Consider the following 22,682-nt stretch of genomic DNA (forward strand, 5'->3'; position numbering starts at 1 on the left):
GCTACTTTTGCTACTTTTGTGTGACGCTGTAGTATGATCAAGTAGGATGTTAATTTACGGAAAAAAAACCCGCAAAAAGCTGAAATATAGATATAAGAGGTTTCTGCCCCGACAGCGGCGATATGAAGGGTAGGTGCACCAGAGCAACAAACCCTGCTTACGGGGGTCACTGGCACAAATGGCCACGAATACCATTTTGGGGGTCTTTGAAAAGACAGAAATGTTTGAGAACCAGACTGAGCCATATATACGACAGTGTGCGACACCGTCGTACGTCGCAGTATAAATCAGGCTTCACTTCCCTCGGAAACGGTGGTCCTAAACCCCTTGAGGGGGCTTCCACTTCCAGGAAGTGCCACGGGGCCTGTACGTTGACCCGCATTATGGGATGGCCAGGAAACCGACACAGGATGCCCTGGGAGTGGGGGGGGTGGTCGTGACCCTCAGTGTTCGATTTGCTGGGGGGATGGGGGGGTCCGTGACTCTGCTTTTGATACACCCCCACCCCCTACCCCCACTCTTGTCATTCATTTTTATGGCCGTTTTATCCCTGCTTCTGGTCAGAATAAATTAAATCAGACTGTCTGATATGTTTGATATTTATGTTTGATAAAATCACAATTTAACAATATAATATATACAAAAATATGTTAACCACATTAACACCTTATTTTTGTCCAAGTGTGCCACAACGTGTCAGAGACGTGTTGTGAGCTTGTAGATCGGCTATTTTCGCTAATTTGTCATACGAAGAAGTACATTTGTATAATGTAACGGCCGGGATTCAAACCCGGGTCTCCGGTGTGGAAAGCCAACACTTACTGCATCCACTAGCCTAAATAAAGGCGAATTCCCCTCTCGGCCAGGGGAGATATTAGGATCTTGGTCATCAGGCAGAGGGCCCTGAGCCACTACTGTACACACAGGGCTTAAGTAGCCTTGGGAAGCAATGGATCCTGAGCCCTGTGGCCCATAGGGCAGGTGCATATCTCCTGTTTGTGTTGCATGAGGCAGCTTAATGTACAAGAACACCCCCTGGACATGATGCTAGTACGTCGCAGGGACTTACCCCCAATCCAACCCTTGATGCTGAGTGCCAATTTCTTTTTTTATAGTCTTTGGTATATTAATATAGGGCTTATCTCGTGGTAAAGAATAATGCCTCCCCCTCTGTTTTTTCTTTTGAACCCATTCAATCCGGGAACGCATCTGTGTCATTTTAAGATTTCTTTGGCTATTAAAAAATAGCAGATCTACAAGCTCATAGCGCAGCAAAGAGTACCGCGCTATGAGCTGCTTGTAGATCTGCTATTTTTGAAAAATCGTGCAAATCTTTGAATATATAGTTTTGAAAGCGAACATTTGTAAAATATTTTGTTCCAGGGACCTCCAGAAGCAAAGATTTGAGTTAAAAATGTTGTATAAAAAAATATATGTATTCAAAGACAAAATGTTCAAGATTTTTTTCTACAAGCTCGTAGTGCGGCACTCGGTGCCGCGCTACGAGCTTGTATATCTGCTATTTTTGAATAGCCGAAAGTATACAACAATGGTTATAGCTCAAATCTAAAATGAGAGACAGATGTGTTCCCCCAGTCTTAATGGGTTTTAAACAAACCAAACCCTGGCGCCGCTCCTCCCTTACCGTGAGCTCTCAGTCTTGCGGCTCATGCACTGGTGCAGCAGAAGGTAGTCCTGGGGCGCGCTGTTGGACAGCGAGCCGTGGTGCGTGGAGTGGCGCACGGCGGGGACGTCGAAGGTGAACAGGACGGGCTGGCTGGAGTGGATGGGCGCCGAGGGCTTGTTGCGTTCGCCGCCGCCGCCGCCGCCGCCGCCCGTCAGGGGGGCTCCGGAGGCGGAGCCTGTGACGTCCGAGCCCAGGAGAGAGCGAGGCAAATGGGACGAGCGGCCATCTGGAGACATAAAGGGGGGGGCAAAGTTAAGAGGTCTGTCAGTGATTAACTCGTTGACTGCCATCGCCGAGTGCACTCGTCTCACTATTGGCCCGCAGTGGTGGAAAGTAACTAAGTACATTTACTCAAGTACTGTACTTAAGTACAATTTTGAGGTATTTGTACTTTACTTCAGTATTTCCAATTTCCAATACTTTTACTTCTACTCCAATACATCTCAGAGGCAAATATTGTACTTTTACTCCACTACAATTATTTGAAAACTTTAGTTACTAGTTACTTTTCAGATATAAACTATGATATAATGAAACATACATTAACCACTTTAGCCCTATTTTATACATAGGCTATTTGAAAATAGCAGATCTACAAGCTCTCAACGCGTCGCATCGCGACGCGTTGAGAGCTTGTAGATCGGCTATTTTCAAATATTTAGTACTTTTACTTTTGGTACTTTAAGTACATTTTGATGCCAATACTTTTGTACTTTTACTCAAGTAAATTTAAAAATTTGGATTTTTACTTGTAACAGAGTATTTTTATATTGCAGTATTGGTACTTTTACTTAAGTACAGAATTTGAGTACTTTTTCCACCACTGTTGGCCCGAGGCACAGCCTGCCATTGACAAATTGACGAGTGTGTTTTTTTTTTGTATGTGTGTGTTTTCAATGGTTTACGCTAGAGGGCGCTGTTCGCCAACCTTTGGGTGATCCTATGACTTCTGGAGAACAGTAGACCCGGAAATAATGTAATCACAACAAAACCCAGCCCCGTCCGGTCTAATGTTAAAGGATTTATAAAAGTTAATTTTTCTCTGCAGTTAAAAAGATAAAACAATAATACATTTTGGGTCAAATAATTTATGCGTGTCAAGCTAAACTTTCCCAAAAAGAGCAAAAATAGCAGATTTACCAGCATCGTGTGGATCGGCGATGTTTTGCTATTTTGGGACTAATTGGGGGATATAGATTATCGATAGTAAATCGCTAAGAAAATAATCTATAGTTGCAGCCCTAGACCATTATTTGTTCTGATATGGTATTTTGGTCCCAGAAATCCTTATCTAGTATGTACTGTACGTATAGAGATAACAGTTCAAATCCTATACTATCTAGTATGTACTGTACGTATAGAGATAACAGTTCAAATCCTATACTATCTAGTATGTACTGTACGTATAGAGATAACAGCTAAACTCTGATCAAAACAGCCATGCTTGTACGTTCTCTAGTTGTATCGATTAAGATTAGCAACTATCAATCAATTACATGGGAGTGTTTGATAATTTTTTCGTACACAAATCTTCTCTTCTAGGGGTCCCTGGCATAAAACGTTTTCAGATGGGGGGGGGGGGGGCTGTGGCTAAATACATATCATTTTGGGGGTCCTTGGCACTAAAAAGTGTGATAACTACGGCACTAGACAGATCTGTTGTCAGTCCCACATTAACCGTCTAACATTTCGTTTTCATCGTGCCAAGTGCCAAAGCAGAATGTCTTGCATGAAGCTCTTGTCTAGGCAATGAAATAATTCTCCTCATGTGATTCTGATGGAGGGAAAAACATCGATCGGACCTGTTACGTGCCACAAAATGTTCTTTTTTTTAGCTCCTTCAAGGAAACCTATAAGCCCCAGAAGCGATGTTCTAAACGTTATGGAGATCGATGGAGTCAAAGGGTGACCAGATCCATCGGAGCCTCATAAAGCCTCCCATCCATAGGTGTTATGGCGTTCAGTAGCTGGTAGCGTAGTGCCCTCTAGGCTTAATCAATACACAAGATGAGCAGGAATCTCTCTCCAGGGGGAGGCCCACGAAAACATCACTGGATTTATTTTTTTTAGGTTTGCATTTTCAAACAGAGAAAAAAGGCGATGTCCGCTATGCAGTGGACTGTAGCGGGCGCGCCGGAGGAAGAAAACAAATAAAACGTGAATAAAAACGACAATATCGTTGCCGTCGGGCAGATATTACTCTTATCTCCATATTCTAACTTGACCTCTCTGATGACAAGGACATATATAGACAGCGTCGGAAGCATTATGCTCAAGGGAACATGCTGTGTCGCAAATTTAGCATGTGCTCAGTACCGGTGAAGATTTCACTCTTTAAATCTTTCTGTCCACCTCTGTATACTGCCCACCTGTGGGGTCGCTACAAGCGGGGGGTCGCTACAGCATCAGACGACTCACAGTGGCTTATAATGACTGTATGAGGCTGCTGCTGAGAGCTCCAAGAAGCTCCTGTGAAAGCCAGATGTGTATTAGTGTCGGGGTCCCTACCCACCTGCTCTGCTGTGCTACGCAATCTTATGTATAGATTTATGTGTAGGGCATCTGAGTTAGCAAATGACATCATTGCTGTCATAATTAACCCTATACGTAGTTCTGTCAGGTTCTCCTTTAGATTGTGGAACCATTGGCGCACTTGTCTGTATGTTTGAAATTGAACATGGTGGAAGTCTTTTTATTGTATTTCCTTTTCTGTTATTTTAATTTGTATCGCATTGCGTTTTTATAGTGATATGGATCTCCCTTGGGTCTGAAATAAAGCTTGAATTGAATTGAATAACGTTTTGTGTTTTTTTCGTAAATTAACGCCCTACTTGATCATACTACAGCGTCACACAAAAGCATCAAAAGTAGCAGATCTACAAGTAGTTGTAGATCTGTAGATCTGCTTCTTTTGCCATTTTTTTTTTATCCTGAAAAGTAACAGTTTTGGACATAGGAGGTTTCTACCGGACAGTTGTTTGCTTTTCCGGACCGTTCACACAAAGACATAACAACAACAACAACAATAACTATAAAGATATCATTTAAAAAATAAAATCTGTCTAACTCAAGTTGATGGCAGGGTCCACACCGCAACTATAACAAAGACGAACGGTATAATTATAGTTATTGTTATAGTTATAGTGCCTGGTGTGAATGGCCCTTAACACTCCTCAACCGATTGTTAGTGCAAATATAGTTACATATTGTGAATGTGTAATAATATGAATCATAGTCACAATTCCTTCTGTGTTTAGTGCTGGAGGCAGAGATTAGTTCAACAGCAGCAGCACATGGTCATAAAAAATCCCAGACACCCCTCATGCAGTGGTAGTATTTCCCATGGTTAATACTTTTACTTCTACTCCACTACATCTCAGAGGCAAATATTGTACTTTTACTCCACTACCAGTTACTTTGCAGATATACATTATTGCATTATAAAACATATATTAACCACTTTAGTCCTATTTTATACATAGGCTACTTGAAAATAGAAAAGCTCACATTGCGACGCGTTGTGAGCTTGTAGATCAGCTATTTACAAACATTTCAGTACTTTTACTTTTGGTACTTTAAGTACATTTTGATACCAATACCTTTGTACTTTTACTCAAGTAAATTTTGAACACCAGACTTTTACTTGTAACAGAGTACTTCTACATTGCGGTATTGACACTTTTACTTAAGTAAAATATCGGAGTACTTTTTCCACCACTGCCCTCATGACCGGGTGGGTCGCTGGGGTTCTGGTTCTGATTCGATCCAGTCTCTCTCCCGTCGTTTATGTCCCCCGGTCTGACGGTGGGAGGGGCAACATTTGAAAGTAACCAACCACAGCATTACGTTGGCGCCCGTGTTTGGACACCTGTGATGTCTGCATTATGGAGGAGAGGTGGCGGAGTGACGCCCAAAACAGCTGATCCACAAGCTCAAAGCGCGAGCTTGTAAATCGGTTGTTTCCTGCCCAGTGTGTATTTTCAGTGAAAATACACACTGGGCAGGAGGCCAGAGGAACAAGGAAGTATTGTACTTTTTGAAGGTACTTTAACTTGACTTGAGTATGTCCCCATTCTTCAGTACTTTATACTTCTACTCCACTACATCTCAGTGGTAAATATTGTGCTGTTTACTCCACTACATCATTTGACAGCTTTAGTTACTACTTTGTAGATTTACATTATCATTACAAAACATACATTACTGATCGATTAAGCCCTATATTACAGTTCGTCTATTCGATCATAGCAGGTTTACAAGCTAACAACGCGTCGCATAGTGACGAGTTGTGAGCTTGTAGATCGGTAAATAAGTATTATTATTATCATTATGTATTTTGAATACAGGCTTTTTACTTATAGCGATTATATCGTCTCTGTCGGGTGGAAACCTCATATGTCCATAACTGTTCGTTTTTAGTATTCAAATGAAAAAATAGCAAAAGCAGCAGATCTACTGCTTCGCGCCGTGTTTCGAGCTTGTAGATCTGCTACTTTCAATGCTTTCGTGTGACGCTGTAGTATGATCGAGTAGGGCGACAACACAACATGTAAAAAAATAAAATGGAGATAGGAGGTTTCTGCCCGACAGCAACGATATTGTGGTACTGCTACCTTTACCGTAGGTTTAAAAAAAACGACTTTCTCCACCACCGGAGAGAAGTGGGCAGCTCACTGATCCATCGACCACATCTGGCAAATTGAAGGATCACCAAAGAAACCAAAAAAAAAAAACGACTTAATCTTTCGCTGGAACTGTTGGGAACCGTCGGGCCTCACCGCGTCGCGGTGCAAAGGGTTTGTGGTTTCATGCGAGCACGCTCACCACCGAAGATTTCAAAAATAACATCCAGCAATAATTGGAATACTGTCCCTTTAAGAGGAGTGTGTGTCAGTCAGCACACCTGCTACTGCCGTTATGTTCCCCTGTCTTTTAATGTGTCACACCTTTTTTTTGTACCGCTATGTTGATGAATTGAATACACAGGACCACAATGGAAACAAGTCCCCAGGACTTCTTTGTGTTATCCTTTTAGCCATAACCACTTAAACCCCATATGGGTAACCGGAGTCCCTCAGGGCTCAATACTGGTGTACTTTCTGTTTTCTGTTATTGTGGGGAAAGCTTTCGCTGAAAATAGCAGATCGACAAGCTCACAACGCGTCGCGTTGTGAGCTTGTCGATCTGCTATTTTCAGCGAATGCTTTACCCACAATACCAATGCTGGGGTTTAAGTGGTTAATGTCTGATTCATGTGGTTACAAGCAGTGCCATCTATTAGAGAGTTACGCCAACTCCGTTCACTTCTTCGGGCCAGGTCTTCTACAGAGCCGTCTATTGGCGAATAGTGACAAATCCCTAAACCGGAAGTTCATGGAATGCATTGAAGTCGACGGCTCCTTGTCACTATTTCCAGTTACATGAACCACCTGACCGACGCTGTTTCTGCCCCCTCATTGGCGCAACTCTCTAATACAAGGCTCTGGTTACAAGTATCCAATCAATCAATCAATCAATCCTGCCCTGTCTCTCCTGGACTTTCTTTTTAAAAGCATCTTGGGAGATAAACCGTTGACTAAAATACAGGTCACAAGCCCACGAGGCAGCAGCACGAGCACACATTGTGCCAGTCCGACCACTGACCACTGTGTGTGTGTGTGTGTGTGTGTGTGTGTGTGTGGCTGGCTGCTGAAGTGCAGTTGCCTGAATGAGGTCACATCTCTGCCCGAGGGGAAGGGGCCTGTGTGTGTGTGTGTGTGTGTGCAGGCAGTGGGGTCTCCAGCCGCCCAACACGGTGGTGGTGGTGGTGAGTGGTCATCGGCGTCCCGGACCACAGCCACAAGGACAGGGACCCACACCCCCAACACCCGATCCTCAATTACGCCATTGTTCCTTCCTGGGGCTCTTGCTGATAAAGTACTCAACCCCAGTACTTGAGTCAAAGTATGGTTACTCCTGGTCAAAGATTACTCAACTACAACAAACTATCAAATTTGTACTGCTTTAAATAATACTTACGTATTCAAAAGTACAAATTACAAAGTACATCTTTCTTTTTAATATCAATGAATTGCTATATTGAAATTTTGAGTGAAAAAATTAAAATTCCAGAAAATTTCAAAAAAATATAAATATAAATAAACTTTTGATGCTTTTGTGTTTCGCTGTAGTATGATCAAGTAGGGCATTACATTTACGTAAAAACACACAAAGTTAAAATATGGAGATAGGACGTTTCCGCCCGACAGACAAAATGCACTTTGCTACTGAATCAACCGGCCGTTGGTCGGGCAGAAAGCTACAGTACAGTATGTATAAAAGCTTTTCCTGTGGCGAGGCCGAGGACGAAGCCAAGGGCCCACTAAACATGGGTAGATATATTGATCTGTTGTGGAGAGAGCTGCCTTCCCTCCCCCACTGTGTGAGAGGGAAATGTAGCGATGGAAATAACAACACAACACAACACAACCTGGCTGGCTGGCTGAGGGTGTGTGTGTGTGTGTGTGTGTGTGTGTGTGTGTGTGTGTGTGTGTGTGTGTGTGTGTGTGTGTGTGTGTGTGTGTGTGTGTGTGTGTCTGTGTGTCTCTGTCTGTCTGTCTGTGTGTGTGTGTGTGTGTGTGTGTGTGTGTGTGTGTGTGTGTGTGTGTGTGTGTGTGTCTGTGTGTGTGTGTGTGTGTGTGTGTGTGTGTGTGTGTGTGTGTGTGTGTGTGTCTGTGTGTGTGTCTGTGTGTGTGTCTGTGTGTGTGTCTGTCTGTGTGTCTGTGTGTGTCTGTCTGTCTGTCTGTCTGTCTGTCTGTCTGTCTGTCTGTCTGTCTGTCTGTCTGTCTGTGTGTGTGTGTGTGTGTGTGTGTGTGTGTGTGTGTGTGTGTGTGTGTACACGTGCACACGTGCGTGCTCTGGTTAGCCATCAAGCAACACTGGCAGACAGAACAGGAGTGAGATGAAATATGACCATGTTCTGGTCTGCTGATGGAACTGCCTTCATGGCTCATCACTGACACTAATGGCGCCGGTGATCTATGTGGCCATTGGGAACGCCATTAGATCAATGACAATGACACAATAAATACTAAACAAACACAAGTAAAAAGTACTACACTACTGAAACCCCTCTTAAAACCTAAAGTCCAAGCCCAACGTTGTTTTTTTGGAGCAACATTTGTGAGCCAATCAGCGTTGGGTATGTCTGGCAGGCTGTCTATCTATCCATGTCAGTGGTTCTCAAACGTTTGCTTTTCAAGGGCCCCCATAACTGTGAGAGTGTACAGATGGAACCAAATGGACCCATACGGGTCCATTTGGTTCCATTTGTACACTCTCAGACTTACAGTCCTGGAAGGGTCCATTTTAGAACCCTCCCACGGAACCCAGAGGGTGCCTGGACCCCACTTCGAGAACCACTGCTCTTATAAACTGTATGTATCTATGTCAATCTGTCCCCAGGCTCCACTACGCACACCTTGAGCAAGACGCTGAACCCCTAATTGCTCCCGATGAGCAGGTTGGTGCCTTGCATGGTTTCCTCCTCCATCGGTGTGTGAATGTGTGTGTGAATGGGTGAATGTAATGCACAATCTATGTAAAGCGCTTTGGATAAAAGCGCTATATAAATGCACCATTTACCATTTATTACAGTAATGTAAGCTGTAGCCTAATGTAGAGAGGAGCTCTTCTCTGCCTCTCTGTCGCACAGCCGTCCGCTCGACATGCAGTTGCTGTTAGCTACGCCTCAGCCGATCTGCAAGCCCACAACGTGGCGCGGATGCAACGCGGTGTGGGCTTGTAGGTCAGCTGTGTTCCCTGCGCGACACCGTTAACCTTGTACGCCGAAGCAAAAAACAGGCGCTGGGCAGGAACGCACAGACATAAAGCGGTTATTTCAAAGCACTGCAATGATAATTTTTCGCTAGGGCAGTAGAATAATTAGTTATGTGAGTTTCATCAGTCTCTGGCATCCCTAGTGTTTACTTTTTGAATAACAAGACCCAACAGCAGCAAGGGACAGAAGTGAAGTCTCTCTCTACATCTAAGCTCAGCCTTTTCGTTTCAATTCATCTCAGTCACCAGAGATGAATAGTCTGCTTTTCCCCACAGCATTCCTCAGCCTTTTAGCGTCGCAACAAATGTCTCATTTATTAACAACAATGCTTTAAAAGGAGAGGCCTCCCTTTTTCGGGGGGGGGGGGGGGGGTCGGCTGAACGACACATGGCTATTCTGGGTCAAAGAGCGACTGAGTTCATGTGCAATTTTCCAATTATGATCTATAATACATCACCTACTGTCTCATCTGCTATGTGGCCATAATCTAATAGAGGCCGGCTGCTCATCTCAGGAGGCCAAAATTAGAAGCGCTCTGGATCACTAAAGGACAAGGGATGTCTTTGTAGACGGACCCATTTCCTCCCCTGGCCACGGCCAAAGTTAGACAAGGACATATGATAATATAATCTACAACGAAACGTTAAAAATAGCAAAACAACTAGTGTGATCTGCTGAAATGCCTTCTGATGGAAACATGTGAGACGGGGTCTCTCATCAAAAAATGAACTCACTGGTTGAGTTTGATCTGTGTCTACTATACTAGCAGGGCTGGGCAATAAACAGGAAATATATCGAAAACCATATTCAGAACCTACAACCCACTGAATCTTGCTCATGTAGGTTAATCGAATAATACAAAAATTACATTTCGTACATACTAATCAATCGACGCAAAAACAATCAAATTTTTATAAACGATTAGTGTGATTAACCACTTAACCCTGTATTATATATTTCGTTGTACAATGGTGGCGTACAAAAATACTAGTGAAAATAGCTGATCTATAAGGTCACAACATGTTACATCGCGACACGTTTTTATAATCGTTCATCAATGGCAACCGAGGCAAAAGTTTGAGATAATCGTGATACAGATATTAAGTATATCGCCCAGTCCTAGTCTGATTCGTTTTTTGTGATAAAGACTGCAATAACAATCTCCTTAAGATATGTATCCTACACTACACTATATACATCTGCTTTTAATTGGAGGGTTCCCCCCCCCCCACCTTGACAACGGAGAGAGGAGAAGAAAAAAGAAAAAATGCAATTTCCTTAATGGTTTTCATAAGAGATTGCACTTAAAAAGATGACCCCTGGTCAGAGACGGTGCCTTGCAAATCAACTTCAGCTCCGTCTCCATTGACTGCTTGGTTGTGAGTGGACAGATGTTTGTTGTTCAGAGTGGTGGTGGTAGTGGTGGCCCACCACACTGGCTCTTTCAAAGACCCCCCCCCCCCCCCCATGTCCCTGAAGACCACATGGAGGAGCAGGACATCTGCATTTAAGGATGGCTTGTGGGGGCTGGGGCTGGTAGCTCTGAGCCTGATTGACATGACAGAAACCTCTTAGCTCCATATTTTAACTGCGTTTTTTCTTAATTAACGCCCTACTTGATCACACTACAGCGTCACACAAAAGCATCAAAAGTTGCAGATCCACACGCTCAAGCCTGTTGATCTGCCATTCGCTATGTAATTATAACTATGATATATACACTGTAGCTTTAAAGACGAATGTCAGAGTCCACACCACCAACTACTGTATAACAAAGACAATGGGGAACGATGTAGTTACAGTTATAGTGCTCTGGTGTGAATGGCCCTTTAGATTTGGGTGTGTCCCCAGAGCCAATGTGCAAGCAGCACAGACAGTAGTCAACGGTATTATCAACGCACATGTAAACAATTAAATCTAACACACCCCTTATTAATTTTATTAGCTGCAGCTGTGCTGCTTACATCATGGTGCACTATAACGTCAGCCTTAAGCAGCCTGCCATGTTTTAACCCTCTGCAGTTTTTAAAGGCATAGTATGCAACTTCGCCCTGTGTGTACATAACAAAACAATAATACATGTTTTACCAATCATTTGCCTCTATACCAGCAGTCATCAGCCATTGGAGTAGTGTGGTGGTGTTTACCTGCAGAAACACACTGCTCTAATTGCTGTATTTTGGTGTTTTCACTGTTAGTAGACAGGGATGTTTTTGGGCTACCAAAACAAACAGTGAAAACATCAAAAGGCAGGTACACACCACCACACTATACTCCAGTGGCTGATAACTGCTAGCCTGGTATCCAGCCTGCTTCGCTACGTTCGGCGGACTTTTTTTTCTCTCTTCGCTTCTCAGTCTGGAGAGCACCCTATTGACTCGTTTTGCAGAACTACACTGGAACTACATATGTTACGTTGGGCAACGTCGTTGCTGATTGGATGTTGTTCAAACGAATGACGAATCACAACGATCACACTGTTTTTTTTTTTGTCCCGCCCCGCACCACAGACCAATCAGAAGCCACGGTAGGTTTCGAAGCTTTTGGCATGTCCCGCCTCCCTTGGAGATAGGAGGCTTTCCAGACTGAGAAGCGAAGAGAGAAAAAAAAGTCCGCCGAACGTAGCGAAGCAGGCTGGATACCAGGCTAGATAACTGCTACTATAGAGGTAAATTATGGGTAAAACAAAACAAACAGTTACATAGCCTACTGTGACTTTAACCTGAACTGGAAAACAAATCAGCATTTAAGCCCTATCAAATAAAAATACAACAGAAAGAAATGATTTGAAGATTCAACATTTTTGCTATAGAGCCACCAGGGTTAAAGTGGTTTATGGTCTCTGTCAGGTGGAAGACTCATCATGTCCAAAATGTGTCCATCTGCTACTTTTGATGCTTTTGTGCGACGCAGTAGTATGATCAAGTAGGGTGTATATTTACGAGAAAAAAAAACACAAAAAGTTAAAACGTGGAGATGAGAGGTTTCTGACCGACAGCAACGTTACGTAGGGATATACGGCCAAGAGTTCAAGGACAGCAGTGAGGGAGGAGGCAGGCACATGCACGGTGCAGGATGAAGTAAAATGGCGTCCTCCTTTTTTTTTGCCCTGCTCTGCGGTGCAGGGCAGGGACACACAGGCACAGCTCTCCCTGATCACATTACTCCCCTGTTGCCTGCCTGCCTGCATAAGTAACTAAGTACGTTTACTCAAGTACTGTACTTAACCCAAAAAATGACTTATTTTCTATCAATTGCACACCCTATGAAGCCTTGAATCCATGGATTCTTTTTTGTTTTTGTCGCATTCCTACGCTAATAATTTGATTCCCGTCTCCTACCGGCCAATGTATCCCGTAGGAGACACAAAGTAGATAATTTGTGTCTCCTACCGGAAATACACACGGTCATCAAATTATTGTCTTAGGAATGCCACAAAAACAAAAATAAATCCATGAAATCAAGGCTTCATAGGGTGTGTAATTGATAGAAAATAAGATTTGGTTAAAGTACAATTTTGAGGTATTTTTACGTTACTGGAGTATTTCTGGAGTACTTTAACTTTTTTATATTGTGGCATTGTTACTTTTACTTAAGTAAAACAATTTGGATACTTGTTCCATTACTGCCTGGCTGCCATCATGTGAGTGGAGTGCCACCCTGGACCACACACTGGCACTGCCACCTCCATCTGCCTCAACACGCTGAATGATCAATCCCCACTGAAAGGACCACAGTCTTCAATGCCAATGAATCAGAGTTGTTTTCTTTTCTTTTTTTCTCCTCCCCAATTAATTCGTTATGCCAATTAATTCCTTCCCTCACACATGTCTGTGTGTTGTCACTGCTGCTGTTGTTGTTGTTGTGTCCTCCTGACTCACCTACTGTACCAGTGAGGAGCCTCCACCGGGAGGACCTGGAACCTCCTCCGTTCTACTCCTCCCGCCCCTGAAAACTGACAGGTGCCGTCCCAGCCCGTAGGGGTACGTGCAGTGACAAATATAACCCCTCCCCGGCCACGCTGGGCAAGACCTAGCCGCTTGAGTGTCGGGCAGGCACTTTACCACTGTGCCCCCCGGAAGATTTGGCGGCCCCCCCCTGAGGTAACACTGAGAACCCCCTAGGGGTCCCGGACCCCCTGTTGAAGACACCTGCTATATATCTGTCTTATCCATCACCATTGAGTGACACGTGGAAGACATTGGCAAAGACAAAAGAGAAGATTGTACAACGGAGGAGCAGCTCAGCCTGCTTTTCCAATCATTCTAATAAGCGTGAGTGCGTTTTGTCACGGCCAGCGTGTCCGTGTCAGCATTGGGCGTGTTGCCCACAGTGGCTCTGGGCTGGACAGACTCAATCTGTTCCCTACCTGCCAGCAGAACTGGCAATCTGTTAACCCATTCGATCCGGGAACACTTCTGTGTCATTTTGTGCAAATCTTTTGTCACTCAAATCTTTGCTTTTGGAGGTCCCTGGCACAAAATACTTTACAAATGTTCGCTTAAAAATATATATATATTGAAAGATTTGCAAAGATTTTCATGATTTTTCAAAAATAGCCGATCTACAGTACAAACTATACAAGCTCATAGCGCGGCACCGAGTGCCGCGCTATGAGCTTGTATATCTGCTATTTTTTGAATAGCCAAAGAAATAAAAAAATTACACGGACGCGTTCCCGGTCTGAATGGATTAATAGGACTGACTGACTGACTGACTGACTGACTGGCCAGGCACTGCTCAAAACGCAACAACTGCATTTCTTCAGCTGGGTTGAGATGCTGGGCTGTTGGAAGGAGGACACGTCTATTTTTATGACACACTGGGGGGAAAGCTGAGTGGGAAGAATATTCCAGCAGGATTCTGTGGCACGCACGGTTCCAGAAGCAACACAGTATCGTTATACTATCATGACGCAAAGAGACCGAACAGGGCGCGCAACAGTTAACAGAACTAATCGACGATAATAAAAATGTATCGATTTTCTAGAATAGCAGATCTACAAGCTCGCAACACCTTGCCATTTGGCGCGTTGTGAGTTTGCAGATGGCTTCATTTCAGTTATTTTTTAAATCAAGTGACCCTGGTTTGGGGTTTTGAAAATAATATTTATGTTAGAGTGACCATATTGTCGTCACTCAAAACAGTGCACACAAAACAGTTGTGTAATATGGCACGTTGGAATGTGACGCCGCAGTTTGGACCAAGCCATCACGCGTTCAAGGAACACGAACACAAATATGCAAGAGAAGTGGGATGCATGAGTCTCAATTAAATGACTGTATAGCTTGTGGCAGACATGTAAACTACCTTCGCAATTTCCTTTGAAAACAATTACTGTTATACCTCCAATACACTCCTTGGCAGTGGAATTGCATTGCTGCGAGGGTACAGCTTGGATTCAAGTGTATTTCCATTTGGTTATCAGCTACTGATATTCACGTGGAAATAAACATGGACCCAGTTAGAATGTTTGTTGTCAAATGTGAACAGGTCTATACGACTTTAAAGGTAGGGTTAGTTATATTTTTGGATTAAAAACAAAAGGTGTTTTGTTAAAAAAGTTAAAGGACGACATCAGCTATTTTCAACCTTTGAACCAAGATTTTCAATTTTAATTTAATCGGTCGTCACTAATGCTCATTATTATATGGTACAATCTTTGTCTACTCGGTCTGTGTCTTAGAGGAAGGCTGTGGACAGTTCAGAAACCCACCTACCAGTGACATCATCGATAGGGAATCCAAGCTAATAGAAATCGCAGGCTTTCTATTCCTGGAAAGTTAGCATGCTATAATGGAAGCCATTGTTCTCACGTTAACACAAATCTGAATAAAAAACTAAAATCTTGTTTGAAAAAGAAAAAACCCTGCCTAACATTGATGTCACTGGTAGGAGGGTTTCTGAAGTATCCACAAGCCTCCTATGCCTACACAGGCCAAGCAGAATTTATGATGAGCATTAGTCAGGACCAATTGGTTGAAAATGGGTGAAGTCGTCCTTTAAAGCTCTATATTCTGATAGTAATCATTGCTACAGAGTGTTTGTTCAGTAACAGGGTCTCCCCGTCTCTCCAGCTCTTTAATAAACAGAACATACATTTTCAGGTGGGATGCCAATTTAATCCAATCAAGAGAGAGTACCCATTCATCAGCTTCAAATTAAATTTGGTCTGCTCTCTTCTTTGTGTCATCCCTTCCAATTTCACTTGTTTATGCTGTATGAGTTCTCTCTCCTGATTGGGTAAAAGTGGTATCCAACCTTTAGTTGGAGAAACAAGAAGACCCCTGTTACTGAATATATATCTAGCAATGATTGCTATCAGAATATAGAGCTATTTAACACTTACTTTTAACAACAACAAAAAGTACCACTTACCCTACCTTTAACCCATTAAGACCTGGAACGTGTCATTTTTAGATTTGAGCTAAAAAGCATTATTTTACACTTTGGCTATTCAAAAATAGCAGATCTACAAGCTCATAGCGCGGCACCGAGTGCCGCGCTACGAGCTTGTAGATCTGCTATTTTTTAATAATCGAGAAAATGTGTGCAAATCTTTGAATATATATTTTTTAAAGCGAACATTTGTAACTCAAATCTTTGCTTCTGGGGGGTCCCTGGAACAACATATTTTGAGATGGGGGTCCGTGGCCAAATACATATAATTTTGCTGTCCTTGACATGAAAAAATTTAAGAACCACTGACATAGACACAGAAACTGTTAGGATTTAGAAGACATTTGTAGAATCGGAACCTCAGGCCTTGGTGGACAAGTCACAAACAAAAACAAAGTAAGGCCTAGAATATTCAGGTGCTGAACATAACACTTCCTCATTTCTAGTTTTTCACTGAACATTTTTGTATTTATCTGAATGAACATCGTTTCATCAGAAACTGCTGAGGTCTGCCGTGAGAAGTGCTGATTTTGGACGACTTCGGCCTTCCTCCCCTCAACAATGGGAGCAGAAAAAAACATTTCAGTCTCTTAGACAACGGTCTGTTAACAGTCAAACCAAAGAACAAACAGAACCAATTTGAGAGAGAAACAAAACAAAAGTGACCAAGGAGAGGGCTGGTCCTAAACGGAAAATAACTACGTGTGTCCAGACGTCCCCGGCTTGGCCGGGATAGTCCCGGTTTCAAGCCAAGGACCCCCAAATTGATGTGTTGGGCAGCGGACCCCCATCTGAAAATGTTGTGTGCCAGGGACCCCCAGAAGAGAAGATTTATGTTAAAAACATTACAAAATTATTTAAAAAATTCAAAACATCTTATTTTTTCAAATATTCACAGCACATCACTTTGTGCCACTCTGCGAGCTTGTACATTTGCTATTTTTTAATAGACAACGTATAAATGGATAAAGTGGTTAAAATGATTGTGATGCTATATTGGTTACTTTTGCTGGGGACCCCCTGGAACCCCCAGAAGGACCCCACTTTGAGAACCAATGCTCTAAAACACAAAAATGTCCCGGTTTTCAACATTCACTAGCAAATTGTCCAGGTTTTCACCACAGTTAAAAATAATAACACTTGTTTTGAGTGCTTATATAGACATTTAACATGTTCTGTTCAGTTGAAAGGTGCAGTCACTAGGTCTAGGCTTAGTGCTAAAATAACTGACCCCCATCCTGACGAAAACACCAGGTGAGAACTAATATTACAATTCAAAACGGACTGCAATGCCACGCGACGCATTGTGAGCTTGCAGATCAGCTATTTTCACTACTATTGTAATTATCGGGTGATTAAGGGTCCCGGTTGTTCTAAAAGAATACATAACGGCCTGTTACAGTCAAATGAACAAACAAACAAAAGTGACCGGGGGAAGGGAGGGGGGAGCACTTGTCCTAAAAGGAAAATACTGCCCAGCAAATCAATAATAGGACAGCTGACAAGTAAAGGCTAATTTATAGTTCGCACCGATCCCCCCCCCCCACGTCATTTCTTTTGTCAAGTGACACTTTCATCAATGGAAAATGCTTCTAAATATTACTCAACTACAAGTGAAAGTTGCTCTGTCAAATGTGTACTCGAGTTAAAGTACTGGAGTAAGTAGCCTTGGGAACCAATGGTCCCCATAGAGCAGGAGCCTATCTCCTATTTCTGTATTCTGCAGCTACTTTTCACGCTTTTGTGTGACGTTGTAGTATGATCAAGTAGTAGGGCATTAATTTACGAAAAAACACCAAAACAAATTGGAGTTAAGAGGTTTCTGCCCGACAGCAACGATATAAAAATAAAAAAATAAAAAATGAATGTACATAAGTACAGTACTCAAGTAAATGTACTTTGGTACTGTCCACTCCAGCACTGCCGGTAACGTTGCCCTCATCTAGGAGCTGGAAGCAGGCCGAGTGGAGGTGGGGTGGGCCCGCTACAAAGGCTATGATTGACGACAACATGTTCCATTCATTAGATTGTGCTTGGGGAGTTGAGGGGAGGGGTGGGGTGGGTCTCTCCCTGGGTTCAGACACACACACACACACACACACACACACACACACACACACACACACACACACACACACACACACACACACACACACACACACACACACACACACACACACACACACACACACACACACACACACACACACACACACACACACACACACCCTGCTGACGCTATCTGATAACAATACCACCCATCAACAGATCGTAGGGGGAGCCATATGTAACAAATACACAGAGATGCACTCTCTGAGCGAGCGAGGGTCTGTGATTATGTGTCATTCCATCTATAGCGCTGGCCGACAGGACCTGAGAGTGAAATCACGGTATTTACAGAATCCAGGATCGATATCCCATATATTTCTATTGACAAGGCGTCTCCATATAAGGCCTTATTCACTGCAGTGTTCATTTTGACGGCAAATATTTATTAAGTTTTAGTCATAGTCTTAATAAAAAAGGCATTTCGTTTTAGTCATAGTCTTTAAAAAAAAAGCCATTTAGTTTTTGTCATAGTCTTTAAAAAAAAGCCATTTAGTTTTTGTCATAGTCTTTAAAAAAAAGGCATTTAGTTTTAGTCAGTCTTAAAAAATAAACAATTTCGTTTTAGTCATAGTCTTAAAAAAAAGCCATTTTGTTTTAGTCGTAGTCTTTAAAAAAAAAGCCATTTAGTTTTAGTCATAGTCTTTAAAAAAAAGTCATTTAGTTTTTGTCATAGTCTTTAAAAAAAGCCATTTAGTTTTAGTCATAGTCTTAAAAAAAAAGCCATTTAGTTTTAGTATAGTTTTATTGACTGAATATCATATGACTTTAGTCGACTAAATCAACAGTTGATTTAGACGACTAAAATGTATTTTGGCGGGCCGTGATGCCTGATTTACACTTAGCTGCGTGCCAAAAAATAGCAGATCTACAAGCTCACAACGCGTCGCATTGTGAGCTTGTAGATCTGCTATTTCCGGGAGGCGACACCCGCACGCAACCAAACATAACATGACTTGTCTTAGTTCTACTGGATCTCTTCTCCACTAGTCCCACAACCTAACATTTAGTCTAGTTTTAATTTGTTGACGAGATTGTCAATATATTCAGTCATGGTTTTAGTCATCGCTGCTTAATTTCGATTTACTTTTTATTTAGTTTTCGTCAGTGAACAAGGTAGTAGACGAACATTTTTCATCATAGTAAAATAGGCGATCTACAAGCTCACACAACGTGCCACATTGTGACGCTTTCGGGAACTTTGTAGGGCTTAAGTGTTTACAGTATCTATTAACATCAGACATCTGAATAACACATGTTAAAGGGAGCCAGCAGAGAGACAGAGAGAGGCAAAGGATTTTCCAGGATAACAGCATTGTTGAATGAAAGATACAAATCAAAATTAGAGTCATTTTCGTATCTGAAATATTCTTCGTCTTTTTAGAAATATAAAGAAAACATAGCCCATCACATTGCACACAACACAATTTACAATTTAGCAGACGCTCCTAGCGAGGGTAAACATAAGGTAATACATCAAATGCATAGAGACAGTGTAGTGCCCCAGTAATCTAGGATCATAAGGTAAACCAAGAACCTAACCTTTAGAGTCTAAACATTGTACTATCAAAAAATAAATAATATGCACATTGAAACTATACTGACTATAGGATGCCAGCCAGTCAACAAATGAACCTGGCATCTGTCTAAATAACATGCTATCTAAATTACATTTTAACCTTTGCATAAGATTACATGGTCGTCAGACCATGACTCATCATGTTCTTCGGCACATCTGTCATGCCATACTGTATCACCAAGACAGGTACAGTACAGTATACTGTCGCTGTCAGTGAAAACCTTGTATGTCCAAAACCATTACTTTTACGGGAATGGGGGAAAAAAACGAACCTGTGTTCCAATGGATCCAATGCATGTTCTTATTTAGTCACAAGCTCTTGTTAATACCTTTTCATTGGTTAAATTATTTAGGAAAATCCACAGAAAGACTTAACCTGACTTAACCATGTTTCTACAATAGCAAATAATAGCCGATCTACAACCTCACGTGTTGTTGTGAGCTTGAATATTGGCTGTTTTCACTACTTTCGTGCCACACGATTGTATGACAAAGTAAGGGCATTCATTTACTGTAAATGTTAATGTTAATGTTTAAATGTATAAAATGAAGATACAAGGTTTCTGCCCGACAACAACGAGATGTCATCATCAGTGAGGTCAGAATAAACAGCACCAGCTCTCTCTCTCTCTCCCTCTCTCCTCTTGCTGCTTTTCTCTCCCTCTTTCCTCTCTCTCTCTCTCTTTCCTCTGGCTTTTCTTCTCTCCCTCTCTCTCTCTACTCTCTCTCTCTCTACTGTACTTCCATGACTTTGATTAGTCTACTGTAGTACACAATGTCCTCTCTTTCCATCTCTGGTTTCCAGCCAGGTCCTCTGTCTGTCTGTACGGCTGCTGCCACGGCAACCCAAAGTCTCATTCTGGGATGTGAGGCGAGTGGCAGCAGCGAGCAGTGAGCAGCGAGCGTCCCTACAAGACAGTGGAAACCTGACCTGGCTGGCCTGTGCAAGGGCTCATTATTTCAACTAAAATCAATGCCCATGAAGGGCACTTTGGGAGAGGAATAAGCAGACAGACGTGAGCGTGATGCACTTGAGGGTACAATAGAAGCAAGTGGGAGAGGATACAAATGTGTGTGTTTTTGTTGTTGCCTGTATGCTACAGCAGTGGTTCTCAGGACCTGTATTTAGCCACGGACCCCCACCTGAAAAGAGTTTGTGCCAGGGACCTCCAGAAGACAAGATTTGTTTAAAAAAAATCAAAATATTTTTTAAAAATCCAAACATTTGCGATATTTTTCAGAACATGTCAAAAATAGCAGATGTACAAGCTCGCAGTGTGGCACAAAGTGACGTGCTGTGAGCTTATAGATCTGCTATTTTTGAATATCTAACATTTAAATGGATAAAGTGGTTAAAATGATTGTGATACTAACTACAGTACTTTTCCTGGGGACCCCCTGGAAACCCCCCCAAGAACCCACTTTGAGAAACACTGTCCTAAATTATCAATCATTTAGCTGGAGGAACCCTGAGAACCCTCTCAAGGACCCCAGGTGGTCCCTAGACCACATGTTGAGAACCAGTGCAGTAGATCCAATAATAGCAGCCAACATTGGATCTTCAAAGGAATAATATTATCAGCGATATTTGATCCGCTGCTAAATAGGGGCCGAAACGATCCATCAAAAAAATATTGATTAATCGATCTGACAGAAAAGTAATCAAATTAATTTTCTTTTTTTTTATATAAATATTTTTTTCCCCACAATTTTGCAGCCCTTTTTCACCCAGTGTCAATTGCATAGTAATCCTGGGCGTTACACTCCCCTTGCCAGCCTAGGGAGCCCAGAGCCGAGGTCATGCCTCCTTCAATGCATGAGAGCTAACAAGCCTTGTTATCACCTGACAGGGGGGAGTTTCCCCGGTAGGACGTAGCGCATGGAAGGAACACGTTATTCCAACCAGTTCCTTTCCCATCCACCAGGCGCGTTTTTTGTGAGGGTACCTACCCTAGGAGACACGGGGAGAACATACAAACTCCGCACAGAAAGGCCCTTTCGCCAACCCCACCTAGGGTATGGGCGCTGATGACGCGGCGGAGAGGACACGCCCCCAGCGCCCACAGCGTCCCCGGCGGGAATCGAACCCAGGACCTTCTAGCTGTGAGGCAACAGCGCTACCGACTGGGCCACCGTGCCACCGTATCAAATTCATTTTCAAGTAATTGAATAAAGTCAGTCGAGTGATGCGTTTCCAACTTCTTCACCCAAAATATGAATGCTCGTCTTTGTTCAAAATTAAATAGTTGCTGTTTTTTTTGTTTGCTGGGGGGGAACATATTAAGCAATTTGAAGATTGTCTGTTTGAGTTCAGATAACTTGTGATGAGCATTTTACCATCATATTGTACTTTATTACCTTATTTCGTCATACTTTTATGGTCTAAAATTAACCACATACAGTAGGCTAACTCGGACCCAGAGTTACAGTTAAATAGAGAGAGTTACGACACTCTTTGATCTCGCCGCAATGTGATCGTGTGGTTCGTGTATCCCCAAAAAATATCCCTTACCCTACCTTGAAGTGGTTAATTCACAATATATGTTTCCCCTTCCTAGAAATGTAGTGGAGTCAAAAGTACAATATTTTTACTTTTGTAAAGTACAAAAATGCAGTACTCAAGTACAGTACTCAAGTAAATGTACTTGTTTACTGACCACCAGTGGCTGCAGGCCCACAGCTGATGCATTGCTGTAGTGTAAGTGGTAGGGGATGCACATGTTATGTGGGCATGACCTGGAATTGTTTCCCAAACAGTGGGTCGGGAGTCGGGACCCATGTTTGGGTCATGGACCAATTATTATGGGACGCATAATATCCTACATTAAACAAATATATAAAATAAATCATTTCAGAAGATTGAAAAAGAGTTTAGACAATAAAAGTCAAAACTTTCCATCAACGCGGCGAGCTTGCAGATCTGCTATTTTCACTTCGCACACTTCGTACACCTAGAATAAAATATTTTTTAAGAGCAGGTGCGTAGGCAAACAAGTGCACATCAATAATAAAAGAATACGCCCGCACACTGCCAAACTGCACGGCAAAGGAGTACATTTATTTTAGGAGAGGCCTTTAGAAAATGTTCTCAT

At 42.5% G+C, this 22,682-nt stretch overlaps 1 protein-coding gene across 1 annotated transcript in view; it reads right to left on the reverse strand.

The window, feature by feature from the left end:
* Positions 1–22,682, reverse strand: part of gab2 (GRB2-associated binding protein 2) — a 102,620-nt gene that overhangs the window by 19,043 nt on the left and 60,895 nt on the right. Inside the window, exon 3 of the mRNA XM_080427862.1 lies at positions 1,646–1,913. Coding sequence (XP_080283988.1) covers positions 1,646–1,913 — 268 coding nt within the window. The remainder of the gene's footprint in view (positions 1–1,645; positions 1,914–22,682) is intronic.

This window comes from Gymnoscopelus braueri (genome assembly GCF_963280865.1).
Source record: "Gymnoscopelus braueri genome assembly, chromosome: 5".
NCBI classification, from domain to species: domain Eukaryota; kingdom Metazoa; phylum Chordata; class Actinopteri; order Myctophiformes; family Myctophidae; genus Gymnoscopelus; species Gymnoscopelus braueri.